Genomic DNA, 22,190 nt, shown 5'->3' with positions numbered 1-22,190 from the left:
TTACTGCCAAATAATTAGTCAAGGAGCATCCCTGATCAAAAATTAAGAAGCCAGGAGCAAGTTGGGGCATGCCTTCCTCCGAAAGAAAAAAAAATGACGGGAGATGACTAATTAGGGGCTTTTGTGGGTGGTCAGGGGCAGCGGGAAGCAGAGAGCGCAAAGGGAAAGAGAGCCTGTGGTTCAGAGTGTCGCAGATCACAGCTGTTAGGCGAGGAGCTCCCTCCCATTTACATCCCAAAGACTAGCACGCGCTGCGCTGTGATTTGCGGAGCTGACCCCACATGGGCCCTGCACTCACCGTAGGTGCCCCCAGCACAAACTGTCCGGCCACCTGGGAAACCACAGCTTCGGGTCTCTTTATTTAACCGTTTACCCACCTTTCTAAATGGGGAATGCACCTTTCTCTCTTGTGGCCTTGCCAGTGCCAGCTGGTGAGGGCTGCTCCCTCTGCAGAAGGGACACCTGTCTCCGTGGCCAGCCCGCACTCTTCAGACCTCTCTACCACACGTCACCTCCCAGGAGCCCAGGACCCACACCAGGACCCACACAGCCCGGCTGGAGCCTGCGCCAGAACCTGTAACAGAGAGACCCTGGGTCGTGCTCACGTTGTGCAGAACAGTGGAGAAAACAGCCCAGGAAAGTCACCTCTAAAATCCCAGGAAATGCGGCAGGCGGGGTGAGAGGGCATCCTCCCTGCTCATTTTAAAGGACCCAGTGCAATCCCCCCTCCCCCAAGAAGCTACCTGCCCAATTAGCCAAAGGCTTCCCCAGCTGCCTGCTCATCCCCCACCCCCAGGGCCTAGCACCTTGGAGAAGCAGGTGAGCAATTAGAGCCCCTTGCCCCCTCCCCACAGGCACCCAGGGCCACAGGGAGTGACTTCGCCAGCTGGCGCTGGGTGGGGATGGCAGGCACAGAAACTTGCCATATGCAGCCACACTGAGCAGGATCATAAAGGAGAGATGTCCCTGGCTACACCGGGTACCCAGCCCAGCCCTGCCCGCTTGGGCCCCTGAACCCTAGCTGGCGGCACTGGCAGGATGGGCAATGCCCAGGTGTTCAGTGCCTGCCTGGTGGAGGAGGCAGGAAGAGGCAGGAGTTCCTGGGCACTTTGTGTCTGCCCTCAGGTGTTCCGGTGTGTTCCCACGGCAACTCACTGGAGGGAAAGGCTAGGGCCTCCCTAGAGAGACAGGGCACAGTGCAGGGAGGGCACAGTGCAGGGAGGTGGGCGGGCCCACAACTCCCATACAGATGAAGAGCCTGGGGACTTGTCCCAGGCCTCACGTGGCAGAGCCAGGCCGGGATCTGGACTGCTAGCAGGGCCCGGCCTGCTGAGAGCTCTCCCAGGCATGCCGGGCATGCTCGGCGGCCACGCCCCGATGGTGAGGATGCGGGACTTCTGGCCCCCAGACCAGAGAAAAAAAGAGAAAGTTTTTGTTGTTTAAACCACCCAGCCGGTGGTGAATTAGTTAAGGCCCCCAGGGAACTTAACATAGAGCTACCAAAGTACTCGAGAAGCAAGTTTGTTATCTAGCTCTCCCTGTGATTCTCTCCGGTCAATTGACAAGTCCCCCGGCAGGTCTAATAACTCATGATTTCAACTCGGTGACAAGCACAAACGAAATTTTGAGATTTCTGCAGCGACGGTCATGGACAATGAAAATACTGGTGATTCCTCTTGGAGAAAAGGTCACAGGTGCTAACATGGTGGCTTGTTGCCTGCATTCATACTTGGAGGGAATTCTGACATTCCCTTTGCAGTTAACACAAAGGAAGATGCCGTTTTCCCCACTCAACTTTACAGCACCCCGGAGTTCTACATTCTGGTTTAGATGGTTCCCAGGACCAGGGTCGGGCGTGTCTCCCGGTCACGCTGCCTGGTCCCGGCGGGAGCCCCCACTGGGGCACTCTGCAGCTTGTAACCCTGGACCAGTATGCAAGCTGTTGAAGCCTCCCCCTCCCCTCTGTACGTCAGCACCCTCGCATCTACTTTGTGGGCTGCTGTGAGCCTAACAGGGAAGAAGCATACGGATTTGCGAAGTTCCCCACAGCCGGGAAACGTTAGCTGTTTCAGAGGGGCTCAACCAACACTTGTTCGGCTGAATTTTTTTTTTTTTTTTTCTCTTTGGGTCTCTGATTTAGGGCAGCATGTCCCGGAAAAGAAAGCGCCTTTGATGAGCAAATGTCTGCTCAGCCAAGGAACACCGGCCAGAGAGTGGGCAGAGATGGGGGTGGGGCGACGGACAGACAGACGGACGGATGGGAGGTTTATAACCACTGTGCTCATCTCTGGGAGCTGACTCGGCTATGACTTGTCTTTAACTTGAACCCCAATGAGCAGAGCGAGCTTTTCTATAAACCAGAATCCATTTTCTTGTACAGAAACAGGAAGAAAAGATTTTCCAGGCGTCCTTACTTACTTGAGAAGGCAAACTTATCAAAGGAGACGTTGTGGTGTGTTTTGGTTACACACAGGTAGATACCGCTAGTTACAGGTGTGTGTTCCGTTTGTTAAAGAACTCTGGGCAGCACTGGATGCCCGTGGCAAGGGCAGATGATCACGCAGTGTACCCGCCTGGCGTGGGGGGATGGGTCCTGCAATAAAGCTTTTCCCACCTAGAGAGGAGACCCCTAGGGTAGCAGGGGAGCTCGGTGTTACTTAACCACTCCTCTGTTTCTTTTCCCCTTTTTTGCTGTATGAAGTTAAGTCATCAGAAAACGACATATTTTAAAATATTGACCCAGCACTCCCACAGAAATGCCCAAATTGGGAAATAAAGGTGTGCCCTCCCTCTTCACGGGGGCTGGATAGCATAGACACACTTGGAAAATGCTTCTGCTTTTTTGTGCAAACCCGAAGTTCACTGTGTGTGCAATGGCTTTGTTCTCCCTTATTTTAACAACGACTTCCACGTAAGTATCTAGAGGATAAATTCCCCCTGAAACTGTCTCCCACGTGGGCGAACGTGCTACTTCTACCCACCCACCAAGGAAATGAGCTCCCTTTCGGGTGTCAGAACCTCGGGGTGAATGTTTGCCTCTCTCCCTAAGTCCTCAGCCTCTCCACCTCCGTTTTAGCTGGGTCGTTTACATGTGTTCAATGTTATAACTCCATTCCTGGATGTGGGTGGGGCATACTCTATAAATAAATCCTGAACTGAGGCATCCTCACTGCAGTGCCCCTGACAGGGGCCATCAGCTCCGCCCAAGCCCTGGGCAGATTCCTGCCTCAATGCCAGCCACTCCGTTCCCTCCATGGGGAGATCTGCTGGCCACCCCAGAGCTGCCCCCACCTCCAGACTCCTGGCTCTCCCAACTCAGGATCAACAGCCATCACTTTTGGCCCAATTAGTGAACACAGGCATTACTTGTCAGTAGAGAAGAGGGGATTTGGACCCGAGGATTCTGCCTTCCACACCTGCCTGCTTAACCTCTGTACCAGACTGGCTTTTTCATGAGCTACCCTTCAGAATTTAGAGACACTACCTTGTTCCCCATAGCCCTCACTGGAAGGACGGCGAGTAGGGTCTAAGCGCTCTCTGGCCAATGCACAGGTACCAGGCGCCAGGTCAGCTCACCTGCGGCAGCCCCAACCGACCGATGACTGAGCAGGCACAGCTCTGCAGCCTCGTTTTTAAAAAATTACATGCACAATCCATAAATTCGTATGTTGCAAAATTTCAAACATCCTGTCCTATTGTTCTCGATGCAATGCCTTTTTATCTTTGATGAATAGATCGAAAGATAGGCGGCTGAAAGTAACAGTCAACTCGAGCGGGACAATGCAATGTATTTCGGTTTACTCGTTTTCTTTCAAAGCTAATTATTAAGGCTAAACAAATAAACAGCAACAATGACAGCAAACAAAACCAATTGTGCTAATGGTTCCCAAATGTCCAGTTATTTAATAAACAGACATAGTCCATTGGGAAGGATTGACCATGCACTGACTCCCTGGTTCCTTGCTGGTTGACAATGGTCTACCTGTCACCCATTTATTTATGTAGAAATGTGAATGCTTTCTGCATATCCACTTAGGGACCAGACAAAAATACAAGCTGAGTAAGAAGGTAATAATAGCTTCCTCCCTCCAAAGGCTGAAAGGACAGTGGCTGCAAGGCAAGGAGAAGGAGAGGGAGCCAGGAGGAGGAGCTGTTTCCTCCAGGGTGGGCTGGGGCCTGACTCTGCCTGTCCGCTCTCCACCTGGGACAGACTCAGCAGACAGCCGGGGCATCCGTGGCCAGCTCTGAACCACCTGGAGATGCCCCTCTGGAACCATCGCTCTTAGTAGCTGACTCCATGGATCTGGCTTGGAGGTCACGCCCAGTTCTGCTGGTCCAGGGTAGCACTAGGTCTCACTCAGCCTTGGGGAGTAGAGGAGTGACGCTGCTGCCTGGTTTGCACGGCCCTCTCCGGTGCAGATGGGGTGGGCACCGGCGGGGAGGAGCTTGTCAGCGACCCGTACGTTCACCAACTTCCACCCGCACCTGCACCCTTCCCGAGCCTTTCCCCATCGCCTTCCGAGCCTCCCCTCAAAAGCTGGGTAGAGGGGTCTGCTGGAGGAAGGCCCTCCGGGAATCCCAGCGAGGCTGTTCCTGGCCCTAGAGGCACTCTGGCAGGGCCCGGCATCTCCTGGCGGGCTGAACTCCGCCAGCTCCCTGCCACACGCGCAACGTCCCAGGAGCCGGTTGGACTCGGGAGAGACACCCCACCTCAACCTCTCTCACAGCGCCTGCACGCTTGCTCCCTCCTCGCAACCTCTAGCTTCGGAGCCCCTGAGCCCCCCGCCCCGTGCTCCGGCCCCCGGGCAGGCCGCGCCACGCTTAGGCCCCCGCGCGCAGGCTCGCAGCGCTTCCTACCTGGTGCGGTCGGAGCCGGGAGGGGGGGCATCTACGCCGGAGCCGGCCCGGCGCTGGCCCCGTAGTGGGTGCACGGCGAGCGCGGGCTGCCCAGACGGGTTATATGGGCGCGGGGAGGGGAGGCTCCGCGGGCAGGGGCGGCCGCCGGCGTTAGCGCCTTGGGCCGCGGGCCGGGCGGGAAGGCAGCGCGGGCCGCTCAGCGCGGCGGGAGGAGCGCGGGCGGCGGGGCCGGGCGGAGGCCGAGGTGGCCGCCGGCGCCCCGCCCCCCCAGCTGGCCGAGTGCAAGTCGGGGTCCTGGGCGCGCTCTGCCCCGCCTCCTTCCCGCCGCCTTTTGGCGCGCGTCGCCCCCGCGGAGCCTGCTGGGCCGCCTACCCCCGCCGGACGCGTGCCGGGCGCCGGGGCTCTTCCGCCGAGGAGATGGGACGGCGACCCTCGGCCAGCTTGGGGGCGCGGGCAAGGGCGCGCGGGAGCGAGGGCGGGCAGAGAAGCAGACTCCGCGTCCCGACGCCTTGCTTTCCCTAGACGCCGCATTTTCCCGACACCCAAGGCTGTCCTCCCGCCCCCACCGGCGCTGTGTCCCTCGGTGCGCCGGGCGCTCAGACTCCAAGGAGCAGGGGAAGGGCCATCCTGGTCCGCGGAGTGTCCGCCCTAGCTGCAGGGAACAGGGGTGAGGGTCGCGGCCACAAGGCCGGGGGTTTGGGTGGGGCCGTTTGGGCCCGGGTGGTTCCAGTGGGACCCGGAGGAGGGCGCGACGTCTACACTGTCACCGAGCCAAGGTTCTGGCCCCGGCCGGCATTGCAGATCGGGGGGACCCTCTGGGAGAGACTCTCTGGTTCCAGCCCACGATCTTCCTGGGCGGAGGTTGTGTCCCTCGGCCGCTAGGAAGTAACTGGTGACGCAAACACTCCCAGGTCGCGGCCCGCACCCTGCTCCCTCCCCTGGCCACCGCCTGCTGGCCCCGGGCGCCGGTTTCTGTTATGCGTTCGCGCAGGTACACGTGGGTGTCCACGGCGACACGTGGATTGTGCAGTTGGAATTGCTCTCTACGAGCAGAGACCCCCCTCAGGCCGAGTCTTCCCTCGGACCCGTGACATTTACTGCTCCAGGGGCCGGGACCCACGCAGGGCGGGGCTTCGGCCGCAGAACCGACGCGCATGTCACGTTTGGAGAGGCTCCGGGCGGCAGACACCTGCTGTGCACTGCCTTGTGGTGTTCATGGGACCCGTTATCTGCCTCCGAACCGCCGTCCCCGGGCTTTCGTGACCCTCGCGTCAGTGTCGCCTGTGGAACTGCGTGCGAGCCGGGCTGGTGCAGACCGGGTTTTCCCGCCGCAAGGGTCCGCATCTCACCTGGCGCGCCTGGCTCCCTTCTGCACACCTTTGCTGCTCACTCCTGGTTTCGAGGCGCGGGGGCACAAAGACGAATCACACACACGGATTGATTTGGCCCGGGACAGAGGCTGGCACCGCCTACCCGGACGCGTACACGCATCCCCTACCGGTTTGTTGCAGGAAGTTGGAGGGCTTCCGCGGGGAGCAGGCCGGCGACTGTGCACCCCGAGGTGTGCTGAGGAGCCAGGCTGGGTCTGGGTTCCCAGAGGGAGGGTCGAGCGCGAGGGTCTGGGTCCGTGCGCCCGGGTAGGCTGCGGAGGCGCTGGCCAGGGCCTGGGGGAAGCCTTCGTTGGGGAAAGGGGACCGGGCTTCCCGGAGGGCGAGAGGACAAGGCACTCGCAGGAGAGCGAGCAAGGTGCGTTGCCCTGCGTGCCGAGGTTCCCGGCCCAGCTCGGCCTCTGCTCGGTCCCTCTCCTCTGCGCGGGTCCAAATGCAGACGGCGCGCGTGCGAAGAACTGGAGGGTGCCCGCGACCCACGGCCCTGCGGAGTCAGCGGCCGAGCCATTCTGCCCAGATCTGGGTGGAACCAGAGGTGAGGCGAAGGCCTCGCTATAGGCAGGGTTGCCCAATGCAGCTTAAAAGAAAACAAAGAAAAACGAATGTGCACTTATACACCATGTATAAAATATAACATATGTATATACAGTATTACATATTTATATACAAACGCATATTTATGTGTAAATGTACTTACATATAAGCGTAATTATATAGAAGTATAAATATACATATAAATGTAAATGCAGTCACACGGGACGCCCATGTACATTTGAATTTCAGATAAGAGGGTACTTTTTTAGTATAGGTATGTCCCACGCCGTTTTGGGAACGTTTATCCACAAAAATGACTCGTTGTCTGAAATTCAATTGGAGCGCGCGCGCGCGCGCTGCGTTTTTCTGGCAAACCCAGCGGGAGAAGACCGCCTGGGCGGGAAGGAGCGCTGTGGCGCGTAACAGCGCGAACTACAAGCCCCACAATGCCGCGCGGCACCCGGGGCCATGATAGGCTGTGCCTTGCTTCCGTCCTCGTCACTTCCGGCCGCGGAGGTAGCGGTTGCGCCAGTCCTACCTGCCCTGACGTTCGCGGGTCCGGGGTCGGCGGCCGCCATGAACTTCTCTGAGGTGTTCAAGCTTTCCAGCCTGCTCTGCAAGTTTTCCCCGGACGGCAAATACCTGGTGAGCGGCCTCGGGGCTCGGGGGGAAGCAGCGCGGGGGTCCTCGGGTACGGGCCTCAACCCGGGGATCCGGGCGGATGCCTGGCACAGGAGCCCAGGGTCAGGGTACCGGGGCAGGGGCCCTGGGGCAGGGGACCGGGCAGTGGTCCCGGGCGGATGCCTGGAACAGGAGCCCAGGGTCAGGGGACCCAGGTAGATACCCGGAGCAGGGGCCCTGGGGCGGGGGACCCGGGCAGTGGTCCTGGGCAGTGGTCCTGAGAGGATGCCTGGAGCAGGGGCCCTAGGGCAGGGGACCTGGGCAGACATCCCGACCCAGGGCTCGGTGTAGGTGACCTGGGTGGATGCTAGAGCAGGGGTTTGGGGCAGGGGACTTGGGCAGTGGTCCTGGGCAGGGGACTGGGGCAGATATCCTGAGCGGGGCTCTGCGCAGGTGACCTGGGTGAATATCTGGAGCAGGGGCTCAGGGCAGAGGACTTGGGCAGATGCTCCGAGCAGGAGCCCCAGGAACCAGACTTGGGCAGGTGCCAGCCTCCATGCACCTCAGTTTCCATCTGTCAGAGGCAGATAATGGCAATGCTGTCCTCACACATTTGAGGATACAGGGGTATCAGCTCATTGTTATTTTGACACAAAAGGCAGATAGATGATTCTGTTGGCTGTAATCTGGTGCAGTAGTGCAGCCTCTTTGTCTTTTCCGGCCCTCCTCATCTGTCTCTACCACGTGCCAAGTAAGTGATGCAAGTAATACCAATCCGTGTCCAGATAAAGGGAGTTGTCTGCTCTGCTGCTGTTTATTTGAGCCGTTAGGACTTGAGCCGTTCATTACTGGGGCAGCAGAATGGTGCTAAAATCACTGACCTACTCTGTACAGGAAATGTAAGTTTTGAAATAGACCGATATCATCAGTGTTATCTCCTCAGAATCTTGGGTGGGGGAGGCAGTAGGAGGGAGATAATTGACATTGGAAATCCATTAAGAAAAAAATCATGCCTTATGAAAGTGTACTTGGTTCTGTGTATGAACTGACTGATGCTTCAGGATTCTTTTTCAGATTGAGCCTTACTAACATTCCTGTTATCTGTCTAGCTCTTTGAGAATATAACTCCTTTATAGAGGCATTATTCTAAATCACATAAATTAGCATTCAGCTAAAAAATACATAAGTCTTCTGCTTTAAGTTCATCCCAGAAACCGTAGTATATTTGTCAGAGTGCTCCCCATAAATTAGGTTTTTAAAAATCATGTATATGAAGATCCCAGTAAATTATAGAAAGAAAGACTGTATTACTTTGCTTTCTTTCTGTTGCTCTTTTGGCTTCTACACTCTGGTGAAGATATTGCAAGACACATGATTATAATGTTACTGGAATCACGTTCTTCAAAGGTCTGTCCTAAATCCTGAAGAAAGTAGGTCTGTGTTGCCATTTTTAATATCTTGCAACAGATTTGACATGGTTTCACAAGTGTTGATACAGCTATTTCATTTCGTAAGGAGTTCATTGTAACTGATCACAGAGCTACAGTGTGACCCATGTTTGTTCTCCCCTCTCCTTTTGACGAGGAAAACTCATGAGGCCTCTTTAAGATGAAAGTTAATAGAACACAAACCAATAATCTAGTTTGATCTTGATAAGGACAAGAAGGAAACAATTAATATTTAAAAATCAGTTCTTGATTTTTAAATTGTAGTATAATCTACAGTCAGCAGATAAGTAAACTCAAATTATTTGCTTAGATATGGGTATTATTAACAACCATGGCCATAAACTGTCTTCAAGAAAACAGTATTGACACTTGCACATTTTCCTAGTCAGTATTCAGAATAAGGCAGTGCAGCTGTAAGATAAACGTCCCTGCTTTTTCCTCCTGTGCGGGGAAAGCGTAATCCTCATCCCACACATCTCCCTTGAGCCTCCAGGATACCAGTGGGGTGTCCTACGACTCAGTTCTGGCACAATCTGCCTGGAGACCCACAGGTCGACAGTACCCACCCCACGCCAGATGCCAGCCACAGGAGCAGGCCTTCAGGTTACCCACAGACTCACCAGGCTACAAGTTTCCACAGTGCCCTCTCAGGTTTGGTTAATCTGCCAGAGCGGCTCACGGAACTCAGGGAAACACGGGCTTACATCTGCCCGTGTGCTGGAGCCTAGGCTAAGGGATGCAGTGACCAGCCAGGTGATGGAGAGTTACATAGGACAAGGTCTCGGAGGGTCTCGGCTGCAGGAGCCTCTGTCCCCGTGGGGGTGGGGTGTATCACCTTCCCTATGTGGGTGTGTTCACCAGCCTAGAAGCTCTCCGACCTCCGTACTGTTGGCATTTTACAGAGGATTTCTCACGATCAATTGTTAACTCCATTTCCAGCCCCTCTCCCCTCTCTCAAGGATGGGGTGCGGCTGAAAATTCCAAGCTTCTAATCACAGCTGGTATGTCTGGTGACCGGGAAACCTGCCTAGGGTTGCCTCATTAGAACAAAAGATGCTCTTACATCACTCAGGAGGTTTCAAGGGCTTCAGGTGTCCTGTGCCAGGGCCCCAGGGGCAGAGACCAGTACATATGTTCTGTTACCTGGAAGTAAGTGAGCATTTGCAAAGCATCCTTACGTCTCAGTGGTCCTTCTCAGCGAGGACCCCGAGACCTCCATCCTCACTTCCTATGACTTGTCTGCAGGTGCTCCAAGCAGCAGAGCCCTTGGTTAGTGACAGAAGAGCTCGTCCCACGCTGCTTCCTACTTGAGTTCTTAATGTGTAAGTAGGGAAGGAGTAGAAAATGACTCGAGTAGAGAGTTTTAACAGAATACTTTAACCTGGAACATAACAATTTCAGCTGTATCCCTGTGTGAACTTCTCTGCTGTTTGGAGTGGGTGATACAGTTGGTGAACATGAGGCCATCCACATAGAAGGCACGTCTGCAAGGAGAGAAGGAAATAGGATTCCTGGGCAGAGAGGAGCTCAGATACTCAGAAGGCTCCTTTCTTTAGATTGCAGGCCGTCAAGGGCTGTCTTTCCCCCTCTAGGCTTCTTGTGTCCAGTACCGGTTAGTGATCCGGGATGTGAACACCCTTCAGATTCTTCAGCTGTACACATGCCTGGACCAGATCCAGCACATCGAGTGGTCGGCGGACTCCCTGTTCATCCTGTGTGCCATGTACAAGCGGGGGCTGGTGCAGGTGCGCTGCCCGCAGGGCTTGGAGCCGGGAGGCCTTCCCAGAGTGTAGCCTGGACAGAATGCTCGTGTTCTGTTGCCATCATAGTTTGGGGGGAGAAAAGGGCAATGTAGCTCGAAGCCAGTTTTCTCTTAAGATTATAATAGTTCTGATGGTTTAAGTACTTTCAAAATGAGAAAACACTTAGATATTCTTAATTTGTAACCAAATAGAATTCCATAACAGGAAGTGTTCGCAGACAGCTGTATAGCAACTTGGACATCATGGGTTTTGGGAAGCAGTAGATGTGGTGTTTTTTATAGCTCTGAAGTCTCCCTGAAGGAGCTTTTAGGGCTGGCAAAGGGAATAAACTGTTTGAAACAGAACACAGTGAAGTCACACAGCCGTGTGGCTTTGTGCTGCAAGCAGGCCCCAGTCCCTCCTCATGAAAAGTTTGGCAAGATCCCCCGTGTCGTGAGCTGTGTTTGCCGTGGTCCGTGTGCTGATCCATCCCGGTTCTGCACTCGTGTGTGTTGCACATGCAGGTATGGTCCCTGGAGCAGCCGGAGTGGCACTGCAGAATCGACGAGGGCTCGGCCGGGCTGGTGGCCTCGTGCTGGAGCCCGGACGGGCGCCACATTCTCAACACCACCGAGTTCCACGTAAGTGCGCGGGCCCACGTCGCGGATCCCTTCCTCCCGAAGTCGCATGGCAGCGGTGAAGTGGGTGAATTTTGGAGAAGGACGTGTGTCTTAAGTCAGAGTGCTATAATCACATCGTGTCATTACATAATCTTTTTGCCCACATTTAAAGAAAACTAAAGCAGATTTTTAAAAAATTCTTCAGTTACATTTTTAAGGATTTAAGCAGTTCCTTCACTTTGGCAGTAGAAGGTGAGCTTCACCGTGAGCGAGCTTCCGTGTTTTCCTGCAGCCGCCTCACCTGTGACCGTTAGTGGCTGCTTCGTCCTTCCCTCCCCCTGGCCACTGGCAGCAGCCGGGGCTCCACAGACAGAGACGGGTATTTGAAATCTGGTCATAAATCCTGGGATAGTGTAAGTGTGCCTCATAAATGTGTAAAATTAGGGAATTTTGTAGACGGTGTTAGGGTAGGAGGTCTTTGGTGTCGGCAGAGTTTGTCTCAAATGTAGAAAAATGCATGAACCCCTTTAGTGATGTGATCTTTGAGAGGCTGTTATAAGCCAGTGTTTGGGTCTGAAGCCACTGAGGGCCATCTCAGGTCTGGGCTCCCAGTCGGCCAGTGCACGCATGTGGCAAGGGAGCCCTGAGGATGCGGAGTGACCCTGTGGGATGTCGTCCGGTGTTTTTCAGTCTCTTTCACATTGGCATCGTCTGGGATAAGGTTTGTATCCAGCCGTGCAGGGATGGCTGCTTCAGATGGCCACGTGGCTTCCCATAGCTTCTGTTTCGGTTTGAAAACCTGCTTTAAATGTGGTGTCTGCTGATGCAGGCTGTCGGACGGTGAGCAGGACACAAAGGGCACTTGGTTTCCCTGTGGTGCCCATGTTGGCCTTTTCAAGATGCTAACAGCTTGTGTTTCCTCTCAGATACGGTGATTGGAGCTATATATGTGGCCTCGCCTGACAGTCTTCATGAGTAGAGTTCTTGGGGCCAGAACCCAGTCTCCAGATGGGCACGTTCCGTGGACTCCCTGTCTCCTGCACACCCACGTGACAAAGACATTGTGGGCCCTTTGGACAGGGTTCCAGGCGTGTAAGAAGGGAAGCCCGGTGTGTGCACACACACCCACACACGAACGTACACACTGCTGTTTGGCCTTTGTTTAAAGTTTCTGTACGTGGACTCATACTCTGTGTTCTGTGGTGGTTCTGTTCCCCTCGGTGGTTTTCAGCTCATCAACACGGAAGCTATGGCTCCTTCTTCCATCCCTCCTTGGAGAAATCATGTCACTGTGCTATTCTGGGCACTCGAGGGACCCATGTTGCTGAGCGTCTATTGTACCTGACCTGTCTCAGGTGTAACCTGGGGGGTTGCCTGGTTAGGGTAGATGGCATCACCTTTCCAGAGTATTTGTGTCAGGGTTTAAAATGATTGCCAGTCCCGTAGAGCTCTAGGGCTGTTGCAGTTTGGTTTTAATTTTCATTTCTCTATTAGGTCGAGTGCTTTCGCATCTTGTTTTAAATACCTACACACTCTCACACTTCATTTAAATATGTGATTCAGGGTGATGTGGAGTCCATAATGGTGTGTGGGGTGAGGTAGGGATCAGTTTTCATCTTTTCCCCAACAATGTTTATCAAGAACTGAATTTCTTTATATTTATAGAACATTTCTGACTTTTTTGAAAAAAATTGTATAGATTTTATTTATTTGAGAGAGAGAGAGAGCAAGCGCAAGTGAGGGGAAGGCAGAGGGGGAGGGAGAGGGAGAGAGAATCCCAAGCAGACACCCGCACTGAGCACAGAGCCCATCCTGGGGCTTGATCCCATGACCCTGAGATCATGACCTGAGCCGAAACCAAGAGTCGGATACTCAACCGACTGAGCCACAAGGCGCCCTGAACATTTCTGACTTTTCACCCTATTCAGTTGTTGGTCCATCAATGTGCCAGCTGCACACTGTTTAGGTCCCTGGGGTTTCTAGCATGTGAGCGTCTGACAGGACTGGTCCATCTTCGTTGCCCTCGTTCTGTCGGTTGTTTTCAACGTACTTGTGAGGCTGTGTTACTAGCTGCACTCAGTGAGGACCGTTGTCTCGTCATGATGCATTGCGTTCTTCTGGTCTGGGCTCTCGTGCTGTGTTTTTCAGTCCTATTACTTTCCACTTCTCCGAGTCCTTGTAAACAGTTTATAGGTGCCTCAAAAAAATAAACTCGCAGACTTTTTCTTACATACCCACAAAGCCGGTCAACTATCCTGGTAAACGGTACCACCCAGCCCTTGAGGTGCCCGTGCAGCGGAACAGGGACACCCCGTCCGCCCCCACGCTGGTCCTAGCAGCCACGTTCTCCATCAGCGGGACCGCGGCATGCGGGCGTCTGTCACTTGGCTCCCTGCTGTCGTCGAGGGGTCCGCGGGTGGTTCCTGGTAGTGGGGCGCCACCATGCCGCACGGAGCTGGGCATTTGCTTCCCGCCCGCCCTTGGACACAGTTGGGCTGTTGCCCATGTGCGCTGTGACGAGCAGAGCTGCTGCGACCATGCACATGGCAGTCTGCGCACGTCTCCTCGCTCTGGGGGAGCCCCCGGGGCTGGGATGCCGGGCGGTGCCCGCGAACCTTTCAGGAGGCTCCGACTGGCCTCTCCCATGCCCTGCATCCCAGCCACCGGCAGGAGAGCTCAGCTGCTGACGCTCACTGCCACGCGTCATTCCGCGTTTCTGCCGTGAGTCTGTGCCGTGTCGCGCTGTCTCCTTGTGGTTTTAATTTGTGTTTCCTCGTGACTAAGGATGTTAGACGTCCTTCAGGTGCTCGTCACCATATGACTTTTGTCCGCGTCCCCTGTCGTTTCTTTATTAGGCTGTTTGTCGCATCGTCGCTCGTTGTGCAGTTTCCTGTGATCTACTCTGGGTGCAGGTCCTTTGTCGGACGGTGTTTGGCAGGTGTTTTCTGCTGCTTGGCTGCTCGCTTTCTCATTTATTTAACCGCTTCCTTTAAGAGCAGAAGTGAGTAACAGAGTCTAACAGATCCACTATTTTTCTTTTATGTTTAGTGCACTTAGTATCTAAAGGAATCCCCACCCAACCCAAGATCAAAAAGAGTTTATTCTGTTTTCTCCCAGAAGTTTTATGGTTTTGGCCACTAAGTTAGACGTATGACCTATTTTGAATTTATATCTTTTCTGGTTGCACGTTTTGTCAAAAATCAGTTGGCCGTGTGCGTGTGGGTCTGTTTCTGGACCCTGTTGGTCCATTGCTCTGTTAGCCTGGGTTCGTGCGAACAGCACGCTGTGGTTATTGCACCCAAGTCGTCGTGAGTTTTCCGGTGTCGTCCTCATTCACAGTCAGCTGCTGGACACTCCTCGGGTAGTGAACTTCCACATTGGCCAATGGAAAGGGCATGGAGATGGTTTTCAGAAACAAAACTAGGAATTGGGCTTAAGACTTTCTGGCTATTCACTTTTAGGCTCTGAAGGGATCTAGGGGGTTGTAGACCCTCAGTATTAGATGCAAGTGTAGACGGGTGTTTGGACGCTTGTGTGTTGTGACAGAGAGGCCCACGTCCCCTCTGAGGGCTTTTCCTGGGGACACGTGGCCGTGTGCATGCCGCCAAGCGCTCGGGTGGGAAAGGAGAGGACAGGCGGCTGAGGGCGGCACCGTGGTCACCCCCAGAAGCCCTGTGCGGCAGCAGCCGTGTGTGCGGGCGGTCCCGCCGCCACGTCCTGCTCACCTGTGTGCTGAGACGGAGAAGGAAGCGGGTCGACCTCACTAGGTGCTGGGGACCCCGGCGTCCCGTCCAGCGTTCCCACATGAGCTCTTGGACTGTGGAGCTTCTGCGGGTCTGTTCCAACAGGAAGATCGCCCTTACTTTGAAGTTTCAAACTAAAATGCACTTAGGTTTGACCTCGTGGTGCTCACCTGCTAGTTACAGTGAAAACCAGATACTCAGAGCATGAGGTTTAACAACAGTAAACTCAGAGGCAACATCCCTGGAACTATGACTGTTTTTAATTCTGCGGTAAACTGTTACTCGGGTCACTGAGTGGGACGCGGTGGGAGACTTAAAGCGGTCTTTGGAAAACTGCTAAATGTGCGCTGTTTTCTTTCCCCTTCCGCTCGACAGCTGCGGATAACTGTGTGGTCCTTGTGCACAAAGTCTGTGTCTTACATCAAGTACCCCAAAGCCTGTCAGCAGGGTGAGTCGGCCAAAGCTGATTGGAGAACCATTTCTGTGTAGTTTCGGTTCAGGGAGGGGGTGCCCTCTTTTATCGCGGAGAATTTATGGGCAGAAGCAGCCTCCGCAGCGTATCCGTGCATAGCGAGCCTTTTTTCTCTGCACCCAGACCCGCTGGTGTTTCGTCTGTGACTTCCCACGTGTGTCTCTAGAGGACAGGGACTCCCCTTTCAAGATAGAACCAAAGGGCCGCAAAGAAGCAGGGTTTGCGTGCGGTCCCCTTCCCTCTGTCGTAGGGTTGGGCTCAGGTCCCTTCAGTTCATGCCTCTCCTGGGACACCCCCCCGCCCCCGTTCTGAACTTCAAGCCTCTAGGCCTCCTGGCGGCCAGCCCCGCGGTCTCCATGCCCAGGAGAGTGCAGCCGGGTGGCCTCCGGAAGGCTCTGCACACGCGGCCCACCACCACATGACTCTGTGCGTGGGCTGCCGGGAGCTAGCGGGCACCCGGTCCTGAATGTGCAGTGGTGTGTCTTTCATTTAATAAGCAGAATGAAGCCTTATATAATTTGAATATTTTTCCACTTTTTCTGTTGTCATTAGCAACCTGGAACTTGAATGTGAATGAAATGCAGTTGCACACTTTTTGTGCTTATGACTTGAGTCTCAGCGTCTCTCGACGGCACACACATTTCCTGAGTGGAAGCGACAAGTGTCTGTGTGTTCTTCCGGGTCATGAAGTGTGAGATGCGGTCCAGGGCTTTTTGAGCTCATACAGACCTGGAAAATTAACATTTTCAACTGAAGTATTTCCAGATTCTTACCTTAAATTTACTTTTTCCAAGTAATTAAATTCAAAAGTAAAAATAAGTGTAACAACAAGCTGACTTTAAAAACCAGCAGAGTCCCCGACGATGTATTTTCTAAGTACATGACAATCCGTAGGGTGTCAAGTAGGGGGTAAGCTGCATTTTTCAGTAACATTCTGTGGCTCTTCGGGGCTTCAGCCATGGTCTGCGGGGTACGTGGAGCAGCCCAGCCAGGCGGTAGAGCCAGGACCACGTCGCCGTCTGTGGGGCCCTGGATGCTTGCGCTCGGCTCTTCTCTGGGCCACGTGCGACCGTCCCTTCCTGCGCCCGTCCCTTCTTGCCACCTCTGCTTCTCATCCCTCCTTGAACGTGTGATTTCTCCTCGGCCCTGGACAGCAGGCCCTTTTCCTCTCGGCAGGGATTACCTTTACCCGGGACGGCCGCTACATGGCGCTGGCAGAGCGGCGGGACTGCAAGGACCATGTGAGCGTCTTCGTCTGCAGCGACTGGCAGCTCCTGCGGGTAGGAGGTGCTCAGTGACCCTCTGGGTGGGGGTGGCTGACACGTGGGTTCCTGGCGGCTCCAGGGCCCCTTTGGGAAGGTGTGCAGCAGTGCGACGTCCTCTCTCCAGAGCGGGGTGGAGAATGGGCCCGTCCACTGGGCGGTGGGTGTGATGTGCCATCATTTCGAGCCGTTTTCCTTTTGTTATGGCGGTGGGGTTTGCACGTGCGTTGCTGTATGAGGAGGAAGAGTGCCTGCTCTGGGCAAGACGCCAGGGTGCCAGGGCGCTGAGCAGCCAGGGCGCAGAGCCCTCCCTCCCCTGGCCGGGCTTACATCTGTGGGAGGGCAGGTGCAGAGAAGCCTCCGGCATGAGAATGCCCACTCCATCAGAGCACCGAGGAGGTCTCATCAACCGGGCATGGAGTGTCCTGGCACGACCTTGCCTGCATTCCCCTTCCAGGAGTGAGGCTGAACCAGGCGGGAAGAGGAGGGAGAGGGGCGCGTGGGGCGGGTAGCATGGGGGGCTGTGCTGGGTCCTGTCCTGCCTGGAGGGCTCCAGCCATGTGCTGGCCAGCTTGGGACCTCCTCGGTGCTCAGGCAGGATTTTAACTGCAGAAGGACAGAACTGTAGGTATTTTTGTCCATTTCTGTATAAGGAAATTAAATACTAAATGTGTTAAATGAAAACATAAATTATAAAGTGTGCATCTGTTTAAGGAAACACTTTCAAATTTAATCTGTTTCTCCCTCTTACCTTTGGAAGCACTTTGATACAGAGACCCAGGACCTCGCAGGGATTGAGTGGGCCCCAAATGGCTGTGTGCTGGCGGTGTGGGACACCTGTCTGGAGGTATAGAAAGTCACCAGGTAGACCCTTTGTGTTTTAAGTGCTTTGACCTGTATTTACCTGATGCTTTGGGAATGTGGCGGCTCGGTTAGCTTCCTGGGCTCTGATGCCGAGCAGCAGTCCTTTGACCAGAAAGTCCTATGTTTGTGGCCAAGGTCCCCACTGTCGCCTCCGCAGGAGGCCTGTCTTCCCTCCAACTTCCCACTCACTGTCCGAGTCCCGCTGGCAGATGCCTGCGTCCTTCCCACGCTCAGGTCAGTGTGAGTTTCAGCAACCGTGGTGTCCCCTCCAGTATAAGGTCCTGCTCTACTCCTTGGATGGCCGGCTCTTGTCTGCCTACTGTGCGTACGAGTGGTCCCTGGGTGTCAAGTCTGTGGCCTGGAGCCCCAGCAGTCAGTTCCTGGCGGTTGGAAGCTATGACGGGAAGGTGAGGACAGAGCAGCGCACGGGGTGACACCGAGGGCACAGTGCAGACGGGGGGCCTCACGCGCACTTTCTCTCCTTAGGTGCGCATTCTTAATCACGTGACTTGGAAAATGATCACAGAGTTTGGGCATCCAGCAACCATTAATAATCCCAAAATAGTAAGTCTGGAATGCATGCTGCCATCTGAGCAATATTTGGGGAGGGGAGGCAGAAAAATACTGCTTTTTCTCTTTACGTTCTTGTGATGTAGGTACTTACATCACTAGAAAATTCTGTCATTGTCACATTTCAGAGGATTGGAAGCAGTGTCCTTGCCCTGTCCTCCCCCTCCCCAGATGCCTTAGATCTGCCCCTGCTTCCGGCACAGTAACCAGGGTCTCCTACTTGCAAGCACTGAGCATCTGGGGCTGGAGAACCAGACCAGAGAAGTAGGGAGTGGGTGTCCCTGGGGCAGGCAGGGACAGGCAGCCTGCTGAGGGATCATGGGGTCAGACGCCAGGAAGAAGTGATACAGGTTCTGAGGGAGAAGCAGTTCAGGCAGGGGGGATAGGAAGTGCAAAGGTCCTGAGGCAGGTGCTGGGAACAGGAGCAGCACAGCAGGAAACAGACAGACCCGGCCTTGGGGAGCTTGTGCACAGATGAGAAACATGAGTAAAGACGGGAGGAAGGCCGGCAGGCGTAGGGCTGCAGGTACCACCGTGTCGAAGGGAAGGGGAGGAGGGTACCTGGGGAAGTCAGACTCAGGCAGAGGTCCTGAGGAAGGACTGGGCTGGAGGCCTGGCCAGAGGTGCAGGTGAGCGAAACCGTGGTTGTGGGAGGCCAAGTCCAAGCAGGTTGGCCATCCAGGCCTGGAAGGGTGTGCTGCAGACCCTTCCAGCCTGCAGCCCCAGCGCCCTCTAAAGCTGGAGGGCAGGCGGGGGCTCCCTCACCTCCTCGGGCACAGGCCTGCCAGGCTTCAGGCCACAGATGGCCCCTCGTTCCCTGGCCTGTGTCTGTTAACCTGCCACCTGGGAAATGCCCGTGTGCACTGGCCAGGCGGCCGGCTGCGTGATACAGGCTTACATGCAGCTGGCACTTGCCGCCAGCACAGCCTGAGGGTGCTGAGAACACCCACAGGGAGCGGGTGTGGCTGGGCCAGTGTCTCTGTCCTGTTACCAGGAATGGCACGCCTTGCCGTGAGGTCAGGCGTCACCATTACCAGGTGCTGTCACCGCCTCTGCTCCCACCCATCCTGAGCGGGGCGGTAGCAGGACTGTCATGTGTTCCAGGTTGTGTATAAGGAAGCCGAGAAGAATCCGCGGCTGGCGCTGGGCCGCCTTGCCTTTCCCCCGCCCAGAGCAGCGGCTGGCCCAGCCTCCACCACGGAGAGCAAATGTGAGTAGCAGAGGGCGGGGGTCATTCACTTGTTTTCCTTTTCTTTTTTATGAGAGAGTCCCATTTGTCCAGGTGGAGTTCAGATGTTCTTTGTTTTTTTTTAAGATTTTACTGGTTTGTGAGAGAAAGAGTGGGCACGTGCGTGTGAGCACACAAGCAGGCGGAGGGGCAGAGGGAGAAGCAGACTCCCTGCTGAGCAGGGATCCTGACGTGGGGTTTGAACCTGGGACCCTGAGATTGTGACCTGAGTCGAAGGCAGACGCTTAATCGACTGAGCCACCCAGGTGCCCCAGACATTTGGTTTTTTTAGGTACATTTTCCCTTTTCCGTAACACCTCCCAGCCAGCGCCCCTTCACACCCACGGATCAGTGGAGCGGGGGGGAAATGTTTGCTGATTGCATCTAAGCGCTGGAGATCCAAATCTGGCAGCTAGTGCTCTGAGGGTGGTTTCTTTAATGAACGGTAAGGTGCCCTCCGGTAAGCCAGGAAGGGGTAGGAGCAGTCAGCCAAGGGCCCAGCCTGGAGCTGCGGAGCTGATGGGGGTCCCGGCCGTGGGGTCCTGGGCAGGTGGCTACGCTTCAGGCCCGGCTTTGGTACAGCGGGCGTAGTGAGGGCGTCACGCAGGCTTCAGGAGAGAGGGGGCGCTGTCTGCGGCCCACCTCCGGGCTCAGTAAGCACCCCATGGGGCGGGCAGGCCTGAGCGAGCACACCTGCCTACCTGGCCTTCATCATCCTCTTACGACCTTTTGCTGCTGGTTTTATAATGTTTTTTAAGACTTTTTTTGTAGAGCAGTTTTAGGGTTACAGCAAAATCAAGGGGAACGCATGGAGTTCCCACACGCCCCTGCCCCGCGTGTGCGGGCACTGCACTCCGCGGACCCCGCTGCGGGTGCGCTTGCTACATGGACGCGGGACACGGCTCCTAGTGCCAGGGCCCGTGAAGCCTGTTTCGTAGGAGTTTGCCCCACGCGTTAACATGATGTCGTGGTTCCGCGTGAGGGCGGGGAGTCGTCACAGCGGTGTCTAGGTGTGCGCACACGCCGCGGCCACATTGCAGCGTCCCCTCTTCAATGTTCTAGACGAGATTGCCTCGGCGCCAGTTTCCTTACAGACTTTGAAGCCCATCGCTGACAGAGCAAACCCGAAAATTGGCATAGGGGCGCTGGCCTTCAGTCCGGACAACTACTTCCTGGCGACGAGGAACGGTCAGTGGCTGCGGGCCCATGCCAGGTCCTCTCATGGTTTCCTTTGGTGCCCAGGCATTCAGACCGTATGAGGAGTAACCCAGGTTAACAGGCTTCCCAGCATGCCGTGTGCTCCCATCTGGTGCTGGGACCTTGTGCCCACGGAAGCTTCTGGAGGCACAGGCCTTGTCTGGCAGAGCAGCGGCCGGTTGGCCACTGCGCCTCAGTGTCCCGCCTGCCGCCGGCCTCTTCCTTTGTTTGGGAAAGAACACGGTCCAGGTACCACCAGGGCGTGGGCCTGTTCTAGACAGAAGGGTGTTTACAGTTTCTAAGGGCTAGAGAAACAGGCGTCACACATGCCCGTGGCCTGTGAGCCTTGGCAGGATGGGGGGGGGGGGGCGTGCCCTGTCAAGACGCCGGAGCAGCAGTGCGCACGGGTCCCTGGCCTGCCCTGCACCGTGAGGAACCGGGGTGCTGCCCACATCTTCCCTCCTCAGACAGTGTCCCGAACGCCGTCTGGATCTGGGACATACAGAAGCTGAGACTCTTCGTGGTGCTTGAGCAGCTGTCCCCGGTGCGCTTCTTCCAGTGGGACCCGCAGCAGCCCCGGCTGGCCATCTGCACGGGGGGCGGCAAGGTGTACCTGTGGTCGCCGGCGGGCTGCGTGTCGGTGCAGGTGCCCGGGGAAGGTGAGCGCTGTCATGTGATCCTCGGCCAGCCGTAGGCAGGACCCTGGCAGATGAGCGCACCCTGGCTCATTTGTGTTACTGCCTCGGGTGTGAAGTGACAGTCACCGTCAGTATCTTTGGGTGAACGTCACGCCAGTCCCCAGTGTGCACACCTGGCACAGGCCCGCTGCTCTCAGCTTCTGGGGGATGGAAGAAGGCCCGCCTGAGCTGGGATTTGGGCTGTAGCTGGGTCTCTCCAGATCTGTTCTCTGCCCTCGGGGGTGTGGGGCTGTGCTCACCCTTTAACCCTCTGGCCACCTGTCTTTCTCCAGGTGACTTTCAGGTGCTTTCTCTGTGCTGGCATTTCAGCGGGGACTCCCTGGCCCTTCTCAGTAAGGACCACTTCTGTCTGTGTTTCCTGGAGACCGAGGAGAGGGTTGGCACCACCTTCGGACGGCCCGGTGACCACACATAGGACCTGTGTGTATCCAGGCCCGGGTGAGGCCAAGGCAGGACACCTGGCACGTGCTGGCTGCGGAGAAGGGACGGGCTTCTCTGGGGAGTTGCTGCAGCCACGGTGGCCCACAACAAATGATTTGCTGTTATTTTTCTATAGCATTTTTGTAAATATGTATGGTATGAAACTAATTTTTATTTAAAATAAACATTTGCTAATTCATAAAGCAGTTGATGCCTGTGTTCGTGAAAGGTTTGGGTCATGGGAAGGACTACTACTGGTTTGTTTTGGGTTTCGGGTTCACTGTCTGACGGAAAGTAACCGACCCTGTTTCTCCCTCAGACAGACATCTTGTTCTCTGGAGCCGCCAAACCCCGTCCCTGGATGTTTCTGGAGAACGGGCCTGGGCTTCACGGGGGCTGTGTTCTGGAGTGCGGGGAGGGGAGCCCCAAGCAGCGCGAGGGCAGCGCCACACGGAGGGGGTCAGGGAGCGCAGGTCCCAGGGCCGCCGGGTGCAGCGGCTCTACGGGGGTCCGCCTCTCAATTCGG

The 22,190-nt window shown here is 55.5% G+C and overlaps 1 protein-coding gene and 1 long non-coding RNA gene across 4 annotated transcripts; one reads left to right on the top strand and one right to left on the bottom strand.

The window, feature by feature from the left end:
* Positions 1-3,879: 3,879 nt before the first annotated feature.
* Positions 3,880-5,068, bottom strand: LOC121106396. Its single transcript, XR_005839007.1, has 2 exons — positions 4,858-5,068; positions 3,880-4,362 (listed from the first exon to the last, which is right to left on the bottom strand). It is a non-coding gene; the product is annotated as an uncharacterized LOC121106396 (long non-coding RNA).
* A 2,199-nt stretch (positions 5,069-7,267) lies between these two features.
* On the top strand, positions 7,268-21,863 carry WRAP73 (WD repeat containing, antisense to TP73). 3 transcript variants are annotated; one of them, XM_008707782.2, is made up of 12 exons: positions 7,268-7,424; positions 10,441-10,593; positions 11,115-11,231; positions 15,329-15,401; positions 16,602-16,705; positions 17,448-17,534; positions 17,824-17,958; positions 18,038-18,115; positions 19,226-19,331; positions 20,412-20,537; positions 21,014-21,205; positions 21,517-21,863. In XM_008707782.2, the coding sequence occupies exons 1-12, from the start codon at positions 7,356-7,358 to the stop codon at positions 21,657-21,659; spliced, it is 1,383 nt and encodes a 460-aa protein (XP_008706004.2). In that variant the 5' UTR covers positions 7,268-7,355; the 3' UTR covers positions 21,660-21,863. The 3 variants fall into 3 exon arrangements, with proteins under 3 accessions (XP_008706004.2, XP_040501605.1, XP_008706006.2); XM_008707784.2 differs by lacking the exon at positions 15,329-15,401 and having other exon boundaries at positions 7,287-7,424; XM_040645671.1 differs by lacking the exons at positions 17,824-17,958; positions 18,038-18,115.
* Positions 21,864-22,190: the final 327 nt, after the last annotated feature.

Source organism: Ursus maritimus, unplaced genomic scaffold, assembly GCF_017311325.1.
Source record: "Ursus maritimus isolate PB19 unplaced genomic scaffold, ASM1731132v1 scaffold_32, whole genome shotgun sequence".
In the NCBI taxonomy this organism is placed as follows: Eukaryota; Metazoa; Chordata; class Mammalia; order Carnivora; family Ursidae; genus Ursus; species Ursus maritimus.
Note: the sequence above shows the minus strand (reverse complement) of the source record. Positions and strands in the feature narration are given on the sequence as shown.

Coding starts and splice junctions, on each gene's coding strand:
- WRAP73 (XM_008707782.2), top strand. CDS start 7,356: ATGAACTTCTCTGAGGTGTTCAAGCTTTCCAGCCTGCTCTGCAAGTTT. Junction 17,959..18,037: donor TTGGAAGCTATGACGGGAAG/GTGAGGACAGAG, acceptor TTCTCTCCTTAG/GTGCGCATTCTTAATCACGT. Junction 20,538..21,013: donor CTTCCTGGCGACGAGGAACG/GTCAGTGGCTGC, acceptor TTCCCTCCTCAG/ACAGTGTCCCGAACGCCGTC.